This window comes from Phocoena sinus, chromosome 12, assembly GCF_008692025.1.
Source record: "Phocoena sinus isolate mPhoSin1 chromosome 12, mPhoSin1.pri, whole genome shotgun sequence".
NCBI lineage: Eukaryota > Metazoa > Chordata > Mammalia > Artiodactyla > Phocoenidae > Phocoena > Phocoena sinus.
The window spans coordinates 49,949,983-49,968,494 of NC_045774.1; the positions used below are offsets into that span (position 1 = coordinate 49,949,983).

Sequence of the window (18,512 nt, forward strand, 5' to 3'; positions counted from 1 at the left end):
CCCTAGCTCATTGTCTGTGGACTCATGGAGAAGGGTGGTAGCCAAATGTGCCCCACCGACAAGTTTCTCAGTGTCATTCAGCTCCCCTAAGCATTGACAGTTTCCTTCCCATCTAGCTTCTTCCAGCCTTCAGGTGGGGACATCCATGCAACATCCCCGCAACCAGCATGCCTCTTTGCTCTCATATACTGCAGCAGTGCAGGCAAGACCAGAGCTTCCATTCTCATCTGTCCTCCACAGTCAGCTCTGGAACCAGCAATACATGTGAGATCCATGTCTGAAGGTGGGAGGGAGCCAGCCTGGACCTGTCCCCCTAGCAGTTGCCTACCATGTTGTTTCCCTCCAGTTCTCTTGTCCCCGCCAAGGTAGCGCTAGGACAGTGACCCTCTCAGCAGTCTGCAGTCGGTAGAGAAGTGGTTCTTAGCTACTCTGCCCGTGACGAACGGAGGATTGCTGAGGGAGACTTTACATTTAAGAAGAATGAAACAGCTAAGTCAATGCAAATTTGTATGTAACATCTTCCTATTTTAAAACTTATGTAAATTAGCTAAGATTCTGGTATGTTTTCAAACCTTTTCAATAAGAATTTTTCAGAATCTGTTTCCTAAAACAGATAATAGAAAATGCTCTATCTACCTTATGCTCATTCTACCCTACAAGAGAAAATGCTCAGTAAAATTTAAACAAGGTCTTAAAACAGAAATGAAAACAATTTGTCTTATTAAATTTTGGACAAGTACAGAATGGTTGCAATTGAGAAAAAACCCAAAATTTCCTTTATGAATTATTTCTTAAATAGTAGAACGTGATCAAATAAGAAATGAAGTAATAATGTGAATTTCAGCCAAACTTATGCCCACATTTTTAATGTTGTTTGCTATTAACAGGATGAGCTGTTCCGTACTCTTGCAGCTTGTAAACTTATTGCACCAAGATACAGATGGCAGAGAAGCAGATGGGGACATACATGTCCGGTGACTTTAAAAGAAGGTAACATTTTTCAAGGATTGCCAGATTTTTCTGTGAGGTAAGTAAGATTTTCAGAATTTAATTTAAAAACTTGCCCATACCTCTTTTCAGTTGTTTATGATAATGTCATTTTTTAAGTTTTCTAGGTAAAATATACTGTCTTTCATCAGAAGAAGCATTAAAAACATTTTTATTGAACCCACGTCCCTATCTTCTTCCACCTATGCCAGCACCACCATTTAAAGTGTTCATATTTGGACCTCAGTCTTCAGGGAAAACGACACTTAGCAATTTGCTTGCAAAACATTACAAAGGAAAGGTAACTACTTAGCTAGCTACCTAGCTAGCTTTCTACCTCTCTATACTTCATTATACTTTGTGGGATTTTAGGACTTTTAGGACTTGTACTCAGTTTTCTTTTTTTTTTTAAACCCCCCAAACTCCAGCTTTAATAAATCATTCTTCTGATGCAGCCTGGTAGGTGTTTCTTTCTTCTTTTTTTGTTTTAAGTTAAAAATTTTTTTTTAGCCGCACAGCGTAGCTTGTGGGATCTTAGTTCCCTGACCAGTGATTGAACCTGGGCCCTCAGCAGTGAAAGCACCGAGTCCTAACTGCTGGACCACCAGGGAATTCCCTGTGCTCAGCTTTCTTAATTTTATACTGTCAACTGGGTAATTGTTCCACTGGGCTTGGAGTGGGGAAGGCATCTTCCTCGATGCTTTAGTGCAGCTTCCAGACCATAGCCACTCCCGAAAGTCCCCAGATTTGACTGCTATGTCATGCAGACTGTGCCACCCATTACCTTTCTTGGTTTCACTCATCTCCTGTTCCCTGGGTTACACTCCTCCTGGCCCACCGACCCTTCCTCCACACACTCATTCCTGTCATCATTCTTGGTGATTTCACTGTCTACAAAGATGACCCTCCCAACACATTGACCTGACAGTTCCTTGACCTCTCCCCTCAGTGATCTTATTCTCCACCCTCGGTAAGTGAAGAGAAATTACTTTTAGCTTAGACCAGAGTGATAGCAGTAGAGGTGGTAAGAAGTGGGCAGATTTGGGATATAATTTGAAGATAGAGCCAAAGGATTTGATGAGGGATTGGAATGTAGAGGAATTATATGAAGGCCAGTGTGGCTGGAGCATGTAGTGTGAAAGGAGGAACAGCACAAGGTGGAGATGGCTGAAGATATAGTCAGACAGTGCAGGCCCTGAGAAGGAGTTTGAATTTATTCCAAATGCTGTTAAATTCTTTTAAACACAGGGGTAACATTTCCTACTTGCTTTTAACTTTTTTATTGTAAAATATGACAAACATACAGAAAAGTGAAGCTCATTGAGATATCACAAAACAAACCCCCATGTAACCACCACCTAGGTCAGACACGGAACCCCAGAAGCCGCCTTATGCCTCTTTCTAATATCAGTCCTCTTACTCCTTCCACAAAGGTAACCACTGCCCTGAACTTTATAATACTCACTTCTGTACTTTTCTTTTATGGTTTTACCATGTAAGCACACATTCAAATACCATAGATTAGCTTTGCATATTTTTTTAACTTTATGGACTTAAAACAGTTTATGTTTTTTGTGTCTGGCTTCTTTCACTTAACATTATAATTGTGATATTTATGCATGTTATAGCTTATTTTTATTGTTTTATTGTATTCTATTGATTGAATTATATTATGATTTATTATCCATTTGAGTGTCAATAAAACTTAGGTTGATCCAGTTTGGGGAATTGTGAATAACATTGCTATAAACAGTCTTGTACCTGTTTCTTGGTGTATACATGCATATCTTTATATAGTTTGAAGGTATATCTAGGAGTAAAATTTCTGGGACATAAGGTATACATACATAGTCAACTTGTGTAGAAAATGCCAAACTGTCTTCAAGACCAGTTTGAAGCATATTGAAGGAAAAGCAAAATTGAATCTAGAAGTATGGAAATATTATTTAAACTTAAAAGCCAACATTCAGTATTAAGTATATTATCTACCTAACAAAGGACTTCTACCAATTTACTATCCTATCAGCAGTGTATGAGAGTTCCACATTCCTGCCAACTTTTGTTATGGTCAGTCTTTCTTATTTTAGCCATCCTAGTGGATATATCTCACTGAGGTTTTAATTTGCATTTCCCTGATGACTAATGAGGTTCAACATTTTTTCATATGTTATTCAGACATTCACTTTTTGAAGTGTTTGTTCACTTTGTTCAAGCCTCTTGCCCATTTTTAACTTTTTTGCATATTATTGGTAGGAGTTCCTTATGTTGTCTATGTACAGATTTTTTTATTATAAACATTATGAATATTTTCTAATAAACATTATGAATATTTTCTACCACTCTGTGGTTTGCCATTTCCCTTTTTATTTTTATTTATTTATTTATTTTTTTGCGGTACGCGGGCCTCTCACTGTTGTGGCCTCTCCCATTGCAGAGCACAGGCTCCAGACGCGCAGGCTCAGTGGCCATGGCTCACGGGCCTAGCTGCTCCGCAGCATGTGGGATCTTCCCAGACCGGGGCACGAACCCGTGTCCCCTGCATCGGCAGGCAGACTCTCAACCACTGCGCCATGAGGGAAGCCCCCATTTCCCTTTTTAAATGAAAAATGCACCATACTATATTCATTTAAAGTAAGTCATTGAGTCCTGCCTACACTAAAGAAGAGGGGAATTAGGCTTCACCTTCTGAAGAAAGGAATATTAAAGCATTTGTGGACATGTTTTAAGACCATCACAGTATGTGTCAGACAAAAGAATTATAATTTTAAAATGTAAAAAGTTTTTACAAATCAATATGTAAAAGCCCCAATGGAAAATGATAGCAAACAGGCAGTTCACAAAATAGTTGATCCAAATAGCCATTACACATGAGAAAAGGAGTATCACTTTGATAACCAGGGAGAGGCCAAAGAAAAACAGATATATGTCATGTCAATCTCACTGTTGAAAAATCACATTAACAACCAGTATTGATGTGTGGCTAGGATTGGGAAAGTACATTCTCATACATTGCTGGTTAGGGTATAATCATTAGGGATAGCAGTTGGAAATACATATAAAAGCCTAAAATCTATACATATCCTTTGAACTATATGTTTTTCCTGAAGAAACTATCAAAGACATATACATAACTATGTTCTTCATAACCTAGTTTATAATAACAAAATCATGTATATCTAAATATAATTGGTATTTTAGTTAAATATTAAGTTGTAATATATTCATCTAATACAGTACTGTTCATCCATTAAAAATGATGGTGTGGATGTATTTTTGTTGGCATGGAATAAAGTAATATAAGCATATTGAAGGAAAAGCAAAATTGAATCTAGAAGTATGGAAATATTATTTAAACTTAAAAGCCAACATTCAGTATTAAGTATATTATCTACCTAACAAAGGACTTATATTCAAAATATATGTAGAATTCTAACCTAATTTTTTAACTAGGCAAAAGTTGAACATATGCTTAAAAACATGTGGGTAAGTGAATGACCAATAAGCTCATAAAAAGAAGCTCAAAATTGTCAGTGATTAGGAAAATGTAAATTTAAACTGCAATGAGATTTCACACCAACTAGGGTGGCTAAAATGTGAAAGATTCACAAAACCAAGTGCTGGTGATGAGGTGGAATAACTTCAATTTTCATACTTTGCTGCTAGGACTTTGAAATAGCTTTAACCACTCTGGAAATAGTTTAGTGCTTTATGTATTATAAAGTCAAACATACACTTAATCATATGACCCAGTAATTCTACTCCTCAGCATTTATCCAAGAGATGTGAAAACGTAATGTCCACAAAAAGACTTTCTCACAAATGTTCATTGGTACTTTTAAATTGCCAAAACTAGAAACAACCCAAATGTCCATGATGAATGGATTAAAAACTATGGTATATTCATACAATGATACTACTCAAAAACAAAAAGGAATAGATTACTGAGATATACAGTTACACTGATGAATCTCAAAAACATTATGCTAAGGTAGAAAAGCTTGGAAAAGATTATACACTGTATGGTTCTATTTATATGAAATTCTAGAAAAGGCAAAACTAATTTATAGTGACAGAAAACAAAGTGGTTGCCAGGTGCCAGGAACTGACTATAAAGGGGGATGAGAGGGAACTTTTTGGGGTGATATAAATGTTCTATATTTTGATTGTGGTCGTCATGTATATATTTGTAAAAACTCATCAAACTCTGTACTTAAAATGGGTGCCTTTAATTATATGTAGATTATCCATAAAATGTTGATTTTAAAAATATACATGTAATTTGAATGTATATTACATGATCATACAAACATAAATATATATATATTGAATTTCTGTGAAAGCAAGTACTCAAAAATCACTGAATTCTGAGAATAACATACCTCAAGCAGCATTAAGATTTTTGAGATGGATAGGTATAGCTATAGAAATAGATGTAGATGAACAGTGTGCCTAATATTCAGAGTAACTTGTGCTTATGTTGTTTTCCTCAAATATTCCTTGCAGGTAGTTGACTACGATAAAGTTGTCCAACCACGTTTTGATAAAGCCCTTGAAACGCTAACCAGAAATACTATAGCTGAGGCCACTGAAGCAGCCATTGAAGCTGTGAAAGAGCGGCTTCTCTCAGAACTACGAGCTAAAAAACAAGGTGAACTATCTTTTTAAAATGTGTGTTTTAAGCTTAGGTCAACAGTTAAGCTTGACTACCTGAAGGCAAGAACTTGGTTTGCTTGTCTTGATATCCCTGCAACTTGCACACTGCATTGCAGCCTCTTAATAAGTGGTTGAAGAAATGAATATACATAAACCTGAATCTTACACAGAGAAAAAGATTTCAGTTCTGGACGACTAAGGAAAGGAATCAGAGTTTCCAAATTTAGATTTCTTTACTTTAATAGATCTGCTTGCTGGGCAGAGACTGAGCAGAATGTGCACCTTTATTTACACCAGTTGTGATGACAACACTTCACCTGACTCGTAGAGTTTGTGTTGTTGCTGTTGTTTTAGGCTGTGTATCAGCCTTGATTGTAATTAAATATTTCTATTTGGGGAATATTAATTTCACATCCAAAAGTTATAAAACAGTGAAACCGGAAGAAGACTTGGTGATCCATTAACACAATTACATAACTTTACAGATGAGGAAACAGAGGCACAGTAGGTTAAATGGCTTCCTGATATATTCACCCAGCTGGTGGCATAGCTGAGACTTGAACCCTCGTTTCCAAAGTCCCAGAGTTCTTTCGCTTGACCATTCTGCCTCTTCCTGACTCTCACTCCTTATCATATTATTTTAAAATAGACACAGAGTTTTGGTCTGGGGCAGAGAGGGCAAGTTTCTAGTTTTCTCCAGGAAAAGTGAGAGTTTTCATTTCTTGGCTACTTTTGAAAATTTATTGATTGGTTTTGGTAGAATTTATATCTCCCATTTAGAATACATGAAAGTAGTTTAATCTAAACATCTCTTCTTAATGGAATACTCTCAGTGCAGAGCACTTCCTGTACATTTTGTGGGATCTTCCTCACATTCAAAGATCTGGATCCAAAATTTGAGATTAGCTCCAGCAATTTTAGACTAGATTTAACCACCACTGTTTGGATTTCCCAGAAGCTGTGGCAGTATACTCTCATACTATAACCATCCTACTATATAATCATCCTACTATAACCATCACTGGCCTCAATTTCAAATATTCTTTTCCTAATAAAATTTTCCTCACTACGAAAGAAATAATAGCTAAATTAATTGAGCATTTACTATGTGTTGAGGCTATGCTAAATGCATTACATGTATTATCCTATTTGATCCTCATAATAGACTTGTGAAGTAGGTTGTTGCTGTTGTTTGAAGTGTTAGCAGAAGGATTTCTTAAATATTTATGTCTAGACTAGGGTGGCAAACCTGGTTGCCAAGAGGGGCCAGGCAGGTAACATAAGTCAAGTAGCAAGTGGACAAGCTTTGTTTGCACCTTAAAAATGAAGTTATAAAATTATAACCTCACATAACCATATGGATAAGGTAGGTATTTGTATCTCTATTTTTAGTGGATGAAGAAATTAAGGCTCAGAGGAGTTATATAATTTGACCACAGGCAGCAAGTGATGAGGATTCAAATCAGTGTCTGTATTTCTTATCTCCTGTGTCTCTCAAGTGATCACAGAAAACTGGAAAAAGCACATGGAAGAAAAAGTCACTCATACTTACTCCCCAGAGATATTCACTGATAAGAATGTGATGCATTCTTCACCCCTGTCTTTTTTCTATTCATATTTGTAATGATTAATTATGGTCCTATGGCATATTCAAAATTGCATTATCTCATTTTAAAATAATGTTTCTTTCTAATTAATATGTAGTTGTTGTCATAAATTTTGTGCTAGAGATCTAAATTCATTTTTTCTAAATGGTGAGGCAATTTTACAAATAACACTTATTAAATTATCCATAATTTTACTGGATGTTTGAAAGGGCAACTTTATCTTAAGTTTGTGTGTGTGTAAACTTCTGAACTTTCTGTAATTTGCTCTTTATATTACAACCTTTAATGCAAAATATTATTAAAATCTTATGATGCATTTTAAATCCAGTAATGCAAGTTCCTCCTCAAAACATTCTATTTTAAAATTATTCCTGGGTATTCTTTCATTTATCCATAAAATGAGTACTTACTAGGTGCCAGGAGCTGTACTAGGCTTTGGGATGCTTGTAGAATTTTGTCAAGTTTTACAGCAAATCCTAGTGGGAAGATTGTGTTAACATTATACAATAAATTGATGAAAATTCACATCTTTACTATTAAATCTTCTCATGCAGACAGATTAAATCTCCATTTTTTGGCCTAATATTTCTATCCTTCCTTAACATTTTATAACTTTCTTCATCTATTATCAATACTTTTCTTAATAAGTATATTTCTAGAAATTTTGTCATTTTGTTACTATTAAATGGGATTATTTTTCTATTACATTTTCCAAGTAGTTATTACCTGTATGTTGGAAAGCTGTTTGATTTTTATGTTTCTTTGTAACAAGCCACCTTACTAAACTTACTTCCTAGTTTTGATAGATTTTTAGTTGAGTCTCTTGAGTTTTGCAGATAGCCAATCTTATCGTTTGAAAAAAAGCATAGTTTCAACTCCTTTTTTCCCAATATTTATGCTTATTTCCTTTCTTGAATAATTATGTAGGCTAGCAGTTCTAGAATGATGTTAAATGGTGGAAGTGATAGTGGGCCTTAGTAAAGGGATCTTGTCAATGTTTCTTCATAATGCTATTAAATATTTTTATCCAGAATGGATGTTGAACATTATCAAATGCCTTCTCAGAATCTATCAAGATGATCATAAAATTTTTAATCCGTTGACCTACTGATTTGATCAATTATACTAATATATTTTCCAACACTAAGCCATTCTTGTATTTCTGATTTTCTGAATTTCTTTTGGCTGTTAATCTAGAACTTTTTTTTATACTTAGAAGTGTGATTCATTTATAGTTTGTGTGTGTGTGTGTACATGCTCTATTTGTCAGAATTTGCTATCAGAGTTTCACTAACTTTATATAAACTGGGAAGCTTGCCATCACTTTCTATGCTTGAAACTATTTAAATATCAAGGAAACTACTTCTTACATGGTAGTATTGAGCTTTTGCTAGGCAAAAACACATTTTTTGCCTAATAAATCTGCCTCTCTTCTTTCTTATTAGCCTATAAACAAGTAAGAGAGGCCAACCAGGTGCCGGAGAGATTATAAAAAACAACATCAAAAATACCAGTGTTGAAATAACATACCATCCAAATGATCATCTAGATGATAAAGAATGAATTTATTATACGATTTCAATTTCCTTAAATTTAGCAAGGCTGGATTTGTGACCTAAGATATGATCTGTCCTGTAGAATGTTCCATGAGCACTTGAGAAGAAAGTATATTATGTTGTTTTTGGGTGGAATGTCCTATAAATATCAATTAAGTCCATCTAGTCTAATGTGTCATTTAAAGCTTGTATGTCCTTATTTATTTTCATTTTGGATGATCAGTTCATTGGTGAAAGTGGGGTGTTAAAGTCCCCTACTATTATTGTGTTACTGTCGATTTCCCCTTTTATGGCTGTTAGCACTAGATATCAATTACAGGAAAAAAACTGTAAAAAATACAAACACATGGAGGTTAAACAATATGCTACTAAATAACCAAGAGATCACTGGAGAAGTCAAAGAGGAAATCAGAAAATACCTAGAAACAAATGAAAATGAAAACACAACAACCCAAAACCTATGGGATGCAGCAAAATCAGTTCTAAGAGGGAAGTTTATAGCAATACAATCCTATCTTAAGAAACAAGAAACATCTCAAATAAACAACCTAACCTTGCACCTAAAACAATTAGAGAAAGAAGAACAAAAAAACGCTCCAAAGTTAGCGTAAGGAAAGAAATCATAAAGATCAGATCAGAAATAAATGAAAAAGAAATGAAGGAAACAATAGCAAAGATCAATAAAACTATGGTTCTTTGAGAAGCTAAACAAAATTGATAAACTATTAGCCAGACTCATCAAGAAAAAAAGGGAGAAGACTCAAATCAACAGAATTAGAAATGAAAAAGGAGTAGTAACAACTGACAGTGCAGAAATACAAAGGATCATGAGAGATTACTACTATATGCCAATAAAATGACGACCTGGAAGAAATGGACACATTCTTAGAAAAGCACAACCTTCTGAGACTGAACCAGGAAGAAATAGAAAATATGAACAGACCAATCACAAGCACTGAAATTGAAACTGTGATTAAAAATCTTCCAACAAACAAAAGCCCAGGACCAGATGGCTTCACAGGCGAATTCCATCAAACATTTAGAGAAGAGCTAACACCTATCCATCTCAAACTCTTCCAAAGTAAACAGAGGGAGGAACACTCCCAAACTCATTCTACAAAGCCACCATCACCCTGATACAGAAACCAGACAAAGATGTCACAAAAAAAGAAACTACAGGCCAATATCACTAATGAAGATAGATGCAAAAATCCTCAACAAAATACTAGCAAACAGAATCCAACAGCACATTAAGAGGATCATACACCACGATCAAGTGGGATTTATCCCAGGAATGCAAGGATTCTTCAATATACACCAATCAATGTGATACACCATATTAACAAATTGAAGGATAAAAACCATATGATCATCTCAATAGTTGCAGAAAAAGCTTTCGACAAAATTCAACACCCATTTATTTTATTTTATTTTATTTTATTTTATTTGTTTTTTTTTTTTGTGGCATGCGGGCCTCTCACTGTTGTGGCCTCTCCCGTTGCGGAGCACAGGCCCCGGACACGCAGGCTCAGCGGCCATGGCTCACGGGCGCAGCCGCTCTGCGGCATGTGGGATCTTCCCGGACCGGGGCACGAACCCATGTCCCCTGCATCGGCAGGCGGACTCTCAACCACTGCGCCACCAGGGAAGCCCCACCCATTTATTTTAAAAACCCTCCAGAAAGTAGGCATAGAGGGAACCTACCTCACCATAATAAAGGCCATATATGACAAACCCACAGCCAACATTGTTCTCAGTGGTGAAAAACTGAAAGCATTTCCTCTAAGATCAGGAGCAAAACAAGGGTGCCCACTCTCACCACTGTTATTCAACATAGTTCTGGAAGTTTTAGCCACAGCAATCAGAGAATAAAAAAAATAAAAGGACTCCAAATCAGAAAAGAAGTAAACCTGTTACTGTTTGCCGATGACATGGTACTATGCATAGAGAATCCTAAAGATGCTACCAGAAAACTACTAGAGCTAATCAATGAATCTGGTAAAGTAGCAGGATACAAAATTAATGCACAGGAATCTCTTGCATTCCTATACACTAACGATGAAAATTCTGAAAGAGAAATTAAGGAAACACTCCCCTTTACCATTGCAACAAAAAGAATAAAATACCTAGAAATAAACCTACCCAAAGAGACAAAAGACCTGTATGCAGAAAACTATGACACTGATGAAAGAAATTAAAGATGATACAAACAGATGGAGAGATATACCATGTTCCTGGATTGGAAGAATCAACACTGTGAAAATGACTATACTACCCAAAGCCATCTACATATTCAATGCAATCCCTATGAAACTACCAATGGCATTTTTCATAAAACTAGAACAAAAAATTTCACAATTTGTATGGAAACACAAAAGACCCCAAATAGCCAAAGCTATCTTGAGAAAGAAAAACGGAACTGGAGGAATCAGACTCCCTGACTTCAGACTATACTACAAAGCTACAGTAATCAAGACAGTATGGTACTGGCACTAAAACAGAAATATAGATCAATGGAACAGAACAGAAAGCCCAGAGATAAACCCATGTTCATATGGTCACCTTGTCTTTGATAAAGGAGGCAAGAACATACAATGGGGAACAGACAGCCTCTTCAATAAGTGGTGCTGGAAAAACTGGACAGCTATATGTAAAAGAATGAAAATAGAACACTTCCTAACACCATACACAAAAATAAACTGAAAATGGATTAAAGACCTAAACGTAAGGCCAGACACTATCAAACTCTTAGAAGAAAACATAGGCATGTACACTCTATGACATAAATCACAGCAAGATCCTTTTTGACCCACCTCCTAGAGAAATGGAAATAAAAACAAAAATAAACAAATGGGACCTAATGAAACTTAAAATCTTTTGCACAGCAAAGGACACCATAAACAAGATGAAAAGACAACCCTCAGAATGGGAGAACATATTTGCAAATGAAGCAACTGACAAAGGATTAATCTCCAAAATATACAAGCAACTCATGCAGCTCAATATCAAAAAAACAAACAACCCAATCCAAAAATGGGCAGAAGACCTAAATAGACATTTCTCCAAAGAAGATATACAGATTGCCAACAAACACATGAAAGAATGCTCAACATCACTAATCATTAAAGAAATGCAAATCAAAACCACAATGAGGTATCACCACACCAGTCAGAATGGCCATCATCAAAAAATCTAGAAACAATAAATGCTGGAGAGGGTGTGGAAAAAGGGAACCCTCTTGCACTGTTGGCAGGAATGTAAATTGATACAGCCACTATGCAGAACATTATGGAGGTTCCTTAAAAAACTAAAAATAGAACTACCATATAACCCAGCAATCCCACTACTGGGCATATACCCTGAGAAAACCATAATTAAAAAATAGTCATATTCCACAATGTTCATTGCAGCACTATTTACAATAGCCAGGACATGGAAGCACCCTAAGTGTCCATTGACAGATGAATGGGTAAAGAAGATGTGGCACATATATACAATGGAATATTAACCATAAAAAGAAATGAAATTGAGTTATTCGTAGTGAGGTGGATGGACCTAGAGTCTGTCTCTGAGTGTGAAGTAAGTCAGAGAAAAACAAATACCGTATGCTAACACATATATATGGAATCTTAAAAAAAAGGTTCTGATGAAGCTAGGGGCAGGACAGGAATAAAGACGCAGATGCAGAGAATGGACTTGAGGACACGGGGAGGGGGAAGGGTAAGCTGGGACAAAGCGAGAGAGTGGCATGGACATATATACACTACCAAACGTAAAATAGATAGCTAGTGGGAAGCAGCCGCATAGCACAGGGAGATCAGCTCGGTGCTTTGTGTCCACCTAGAGGGGTGGGATAGGGAGTGTGAGAGGGAGACACAAGATGGAGGGGATATGGGGATATATGTATATGTATAGCTGATTCACTTTTTTATAGAGCAGCAACTAATACAACATTGTAAAGTAATTATACTCCAATAAAGATGTTAAAAAGAATGAATTTATGTGTTTATCGTATTATCTTCAAAATTAAGACCAAAATTAAAGACAAATACTCTTGGACAACTCACAAACTAAAGCCTGAGAAGTATTGACCCAGACTACTAAGATGGCTTGTTACTCAATCTGTTTGAGCCTGGATAAAATGCATTTGTTAACTCATTCAAAAATGAATTCTTTAATTCATTCAAAAACACTTGAGTACCTTCTTGTATTAGACATGATTCTAGACCCTGAGCAACAGAGGTGAACAAGACACTTGAAGCTCCTGTCCTTGAGGTGGTTACATTTTAATGGGGGGTAGAGGGGGGAAAAAGTAAACAGATAGAAAAAATATATAACACAGTAATCGGGCAGGTGGTGATTGGGGTAGGGGCACTGCAGTGTTAAGATAACCAGGGAAGACATCTCTGAAGAGGGAACGTTTAACTGAAACGTGGATGGAGAGAGGAAGCAGGGCTTCTGGAGGATGAACAGTGTTCTGTAATGTTTCTCGGAGTCTGTAGTGATTCCTTTCACATCGAATTGTGGCATGATATCACAGATTTTACATCTTTCCACAAATTGCCTTTTCTCAGTGGAATATAGAAATAGATGATATCTCTTATATGCTACAAACCTAAATCTCTTTTCAAATTCACTAATTATTCCAAATCTGACAATAAGGTTAACCCCTTTTAACATTTAAAAAATTGGAATTTGTTTGCTAGGGGTTTTACTCCTATATATATATATTTTTTTGAATTTTTGAATTTTATTTTATTTTTTTATACAGCAGGTTCTTATTAGTTATCCATTTTATACATATTAGTGTATATATGTCAATCCCAATCTCCCAATTCATCACACACTGCAATATATTTTTAAGAAATTTTGTCAGTGGAGAATATTGAGGTTTTTTAAGACAGAAAATTATATAATAATACAGAGGATGGCAGCTAATATGGAGCAGGCTTCCTGTGTGCCAAGCCTTTTCTAAGTCCATTGTTTACACCCATTATCTCAGTTAATGTTGCAGTGATGTTTTCAGTTTAATTATCCTCATTTTGCCCAGTAGAAGCTTAGACAAGGAGACCAAATGATTCACCAAAACCACACTGACTGAGTCAGAATTCACACGCCCAAGACTGTCTACCTACCCCCAGCTACCTTTTGCTAACACAGCCAATTACTATCTTTCAGCCCAGTCAACTTCAAAAGACCCTCAAAGAGAATTTGAAAGGAAGGAAAATGAGTTCCCAACTGATGCATATAAAAGCTCAGAAGAGTTGCATCTGTCATTTGATGAAGATGATAAAGAAAATGTTGCTAATATTATTAGCCAAATCTTTTCTAGTATAAACAGATTAGCTGATAAAGCGCATTATTCTTTCACTGCAGTGTTCACTCTTGAATCCCAAAGAGAAAGCTCTTTAGAGGACAGTGAAGAAGCCAAAATGAAGTCAGATGATAAAGACGGTCACAAAATGAGCTGCTAATGCCATGCTTGTGGATCTTATTCCCATTTATTCCATATTTTATCATGTTTATATTGAAGCTTAAAATTACCCACCCCCTCCCTCAAATTGGAAACTTTAAGAGAAAAAGAGTTAGCTTCTCTCTTACAGATTTAAACTGAGCAGCTGTAGAACAGAAATAGATTTACCAGAATGAAGAAGAAAATAGAACCAAGCAAGTCTAATACAGTTAGAACGCCCCCCAAATTTTTTTGTATGTTTCCAGACGTGACACAATTATTATCATACAATAATAAATTTTCTTAAAAGCTCACTGCTTCCTTTAATGGGTTGGAATCAGAGCATCATAAACCCAAAGTTGTAGCTATGAAATGTTATCATTTAGTGCTATTTACCCTTATAAAACTTTTCCATTTATATAATCAAGAGCATACAATGTAAACTATTTTTATTTTTTATTTATAATGTTACATTTAATTATATAATTTCATTAGAAAATATTTTAATCCTCCTTTAAAATTACTGCACAATTTCCCTATTTATAGGTAATAGTTTTAACTAGTTCATTACATCGAAAACTTAAATTATTTTTTTGTTACTAATACAAATAATGCTCCAGTAACTTTTTTTCCAATGAATTTTCTACATGAAGTTTTGTCTGCATGTTGACATAAGTGGAGTCACTAGTTTGATGAGTATGAAGCTGCAGACTGTCAAATTGCTTTGCATAAAGTTGTTCCCGTCAGGAATATACAAACTACATGTTATAGTTTCCTCGGTATTTTCTCTTTTTAAATATTATTTTAGTTTTTATTTGACTATTTCTGAAGTTTAGTATTTTAATACTGTGTTAGCCATTTATATTTCTTCTTTTCTGAGGTGACCATTTTTGTCTTTTGCCCATTTTTCTAAATTGTATCAGTTATATGGTTCCTATATAAATTTTCTATATTACTCACTTATTTTTCATATTTTTTTTCCAAATTGGGTGGTTTGTCTTTTAAATCAGCTTGCTGTTTTTGAAGTAGAGGAATTTTTCACATTTTCATAGTCAAATCATTACTTCCCCTTTGTTGATTTCTTCCATTTACTTTCAGGCTTAAAATGTCTTCCTCTCAACCAGAGATTTAATATATATACTTATATTCTTTTTTTTATTGGTCTGACCTTTTTGTATTTAATTTTTAATTGCATATATAATTTATTGTGTTATATAATGTAGGGCTGATCTTTTCTATTTGGTTTCTCCTCCTGATTCAGATAGACGTGTCTTTGCCTTGTGTTTATTTCAAGCTGAGTAGGAATTGAACTGGGCACTGTCAGAAACTTATATATGACACTCCTCCTCCCCCAGCATGCATGCGCACACACACACTTAACAGAAGACCCAGAAATTAAAATTTTGGCCAAGTGGCATCTGGGAACCCCATCTCTGCTGCTGCAGAATTCCCAGCACCAATACATACACAAAGGGAGCCCCTCCTTTGTATTATCTGTTCCCTCTTTGGGGGAAGCTGTCCAAGGTAGAAGCAGTCATCAGTGCCTCTACCCACTGCTGGAGGGATGCCAACACTGCCAGTGTATCCTGGTAAAAGGCACCCTTTCTCCCCCCTGTGTCTGAGATAAGCACAGCCTTTACCTCTTGGAGCCAAGAGGCTGTTAGTTACCTAAGGAAGGGAAAATTTGATTTTTTTTTTCAATTTACATCCACTGGCATTATATGAAACTGAAATTACTCTTGGTTTTGTCATAAGTTAAGTCATTATCTTTATTTTCTACTGCTGATAGATATGTTTACCTATTTGATTATTATGGTTGTTATTTTAATTTTTTAAGAAATTGGGAACATGAGTCCTGGGTCCCTGGGCCCATACCACAATCTTCTTTGGGATTCACCTACACTTTAAATACTGTTCTTTACGTGTTAACAGAGTTTTATTCACAGATGCAAAAAAAACAAGTGAAATGTCTACACTTCAAAGAAGTCAACAAGACTCTAGTCAAGATCTAATGTTGGATTCAAAAAAAGGTAAATTAACATTTGGGTAATTTGGTTCTCTTAGACTGTGGATCTAAAAATCACAAATAGTTCCTTTAGAATTTTGAAGGAGTAACGTGTGTGTGGGTTTTTTTTTTTTTAAAGTATTATTAATATCCACTTACTTTATCTTAAAGGCTACTATAATATGAACAGTTAGACATGCAGGAACACAGAAAACAGAACATGTGATATATTGTTTTTGTGAACAAGAATATTGAGAAGATAGGAGATCTATTTTTTCTGCCATTCCTGGCATGTGGCTACTGTAATAATTCACAAGATGGCTGCTAGTGTGCCAGCCATCATATCAGTGTGCAGGAAAAGGGAAAAGACAAGGGATAAAAAATTGGCATTCCATCCAGCTGAGTTGTTCCTCTTTAAATAGAAAACAAGAAGACTCACCGCCTCCCCTTCCCAAATTTTTCTTGCATCTTATCTACCAGCCATCCAAACTATAAGGGAAGTTAGGAGATGTAGTGTTTTTAGCTAGGCACATGGCTGACCCTAACAAAATCAGGGTTCTGTTACTAAGGAAAAGGAGACCAGATATTGGATAGACCACTAGCATCTTCTGGCACATTTAGTACCTTTGCCTGGCTATTTCTGCCTCCTCACGTCCTCTTTCCCTGGCTATCGGAAGATCTTGGGTTCCTGCCTCTTCCACTCTGGCTCTCCAGAAACTGCTGGCTCTCTCTATCCCTGAGAACAGACTTCTTACTTTACGACAGGGGTGGCAGCAGGCAGCTGCTCTTCAAAGGTCCTTTGGGGTTTTTCTGGGCAAGGATCAATTGGGCTCTGGCATGAGACCCTGATGGATAGAGCCTTGGGGCAGCTCAGGAGGCACTATTGGAAAGGCAGAGGTAGAGGAGTCAGGTGGAGCTGCCAATCTCATGTCCCATTAGAGGAGTGGATGAATGTTTACATCATGGTGCAGCCTGTGAGCCAGCTCAGTCGTGTAAGGAAACATTCAGCACACAATGAGACAAGAATCAAGTCTAACACTTCAAAAACCAGCCTATGCCACCCTTTCTTCCATCCCCTCCAACTTGCCTACCTCCCGTCCTCTTATTGTCCCATTTAGTTTCATGCTTATAATTGGAAGTATTTATTTTGTTTTCTGACTCATTCCCTAGATGCCCAAGTTTTAGCCTGACCCCTGGAAGCCTTTGTTTCCTACGTCTTCTCCCTGACTTCCTGAGTTTTGACTCCTGCCTGACATGACTTTTTTCATGCCTCGTTCACTTTCATTCTGATGCACTGGCTTTAAGCGACTGCTCTGTTATTTTGGGATTCCTGACTTATTTCCCTTCCAGTCTATTTCTCCCTTTTTCGGGCATGTGCTGCAGGAACACAAAGAGTACTTCCTTGGGTTAGGTATTTACAATCATGTTCTATTGCAAATAGCATTGTTTACTAAAATTATTTTTTTTTAAATTTTATTTATTTATTTTTGGCTGTGTTGGGTCTTCGTTTCTTTTCGCGGGCTTTCTCTTGTTGTGGCGAGCGGGGGCCACTCCTCATCACGGTGCGCGGGCCTCTCACTATCGCAGCCTCTCTTGTGGAGCACAAGCTCCAGACGCGCAGGCTCAGCAGTTGTGGCTCACAGGCCCAGTTGCTCCGCGGCATGTGGGATCTTCCCAGACCAGGGCTCGAACCCGTGTCCCCTGCATTGGCAGGCAGACTCTCAACCACTGCGCCACCAGGGAAGCCCCTACTAAAATTATTAATGGCATTAATTTATTGATTTATTTTACTTTAGATGTAATAGAATATGTGATAGAGGAGGTAACTGCAGATCATCCAGAAGTTCGTTCCATAATAAAGGAGACGGTAAAAATGGCAAAGGACATGAACTTTGAACAGCCACATGAAAAAATTGCTGAAATCTTAGACGAAGTTCTCCAAGAGGTAAGAAATCCAGGCTCTTTATTTTTATCATTGATTTCACAGTAACTGAGAAAATGTTAACCTAGTATATGTACAATTATTTTAGAATCCTGTATGACAGTGTTGAAGTCTGTAGCCTTCAAATTCATGTGCGTTTTACAGTCAACATTGCTATGTGTAATGTACCCCAGTGAACAGTTGCTTATAAATTTTCAATAATTATCAACAAATGTGCAATATAATTTCATAGCTTTGACATTTATTCTTCATTAACTTTTATTGTCTTTAATTCAGTCCAGTTGGTTAAAAGATAGTTTATATGAAGCAA

General features: G+C 36.3%; 1 protein-coding gene across 1 annotated transcript in view; it reads left to right on the forward strand.

Annotated features, from left to right (window-relative positions):
- AK9 (adenylate kinase 9) overlaps positions 1-18,512 on the forward strand; it is a 121,470-nt gene that overhangs the window by 33,133 nt on the left and 69,825 nt on the right. Inside the window, exons 11-17 of the mRNA XM_032651866.1 lie at positions 888-1,027; positions 1,108-1,288; positions 5,491-5,635; positions 13,982-14,094; positions 14,200-14,257; positions 16,202-16,285; positions 18,057-18,205. Of these exons, the coding sequence (XP_032507757.1) occupies positions 888-1,027; positions 1,108-1,288; positions 5,491-5,635; positions 13,982-14,094; positions 14,200-14,257; positions 16,202-16,285; positions 18,057-18,205 (870 nt within the window). The remainder of the gene's footprint in view (positions 1-887; positions 1,028-1,107; positions 1,289-5,490; positions 5,636-13,981; positions 14,095-14,199; positions 14,258-16,201; positions 16,286-18,056; positions 18,206-18,512) is intronic.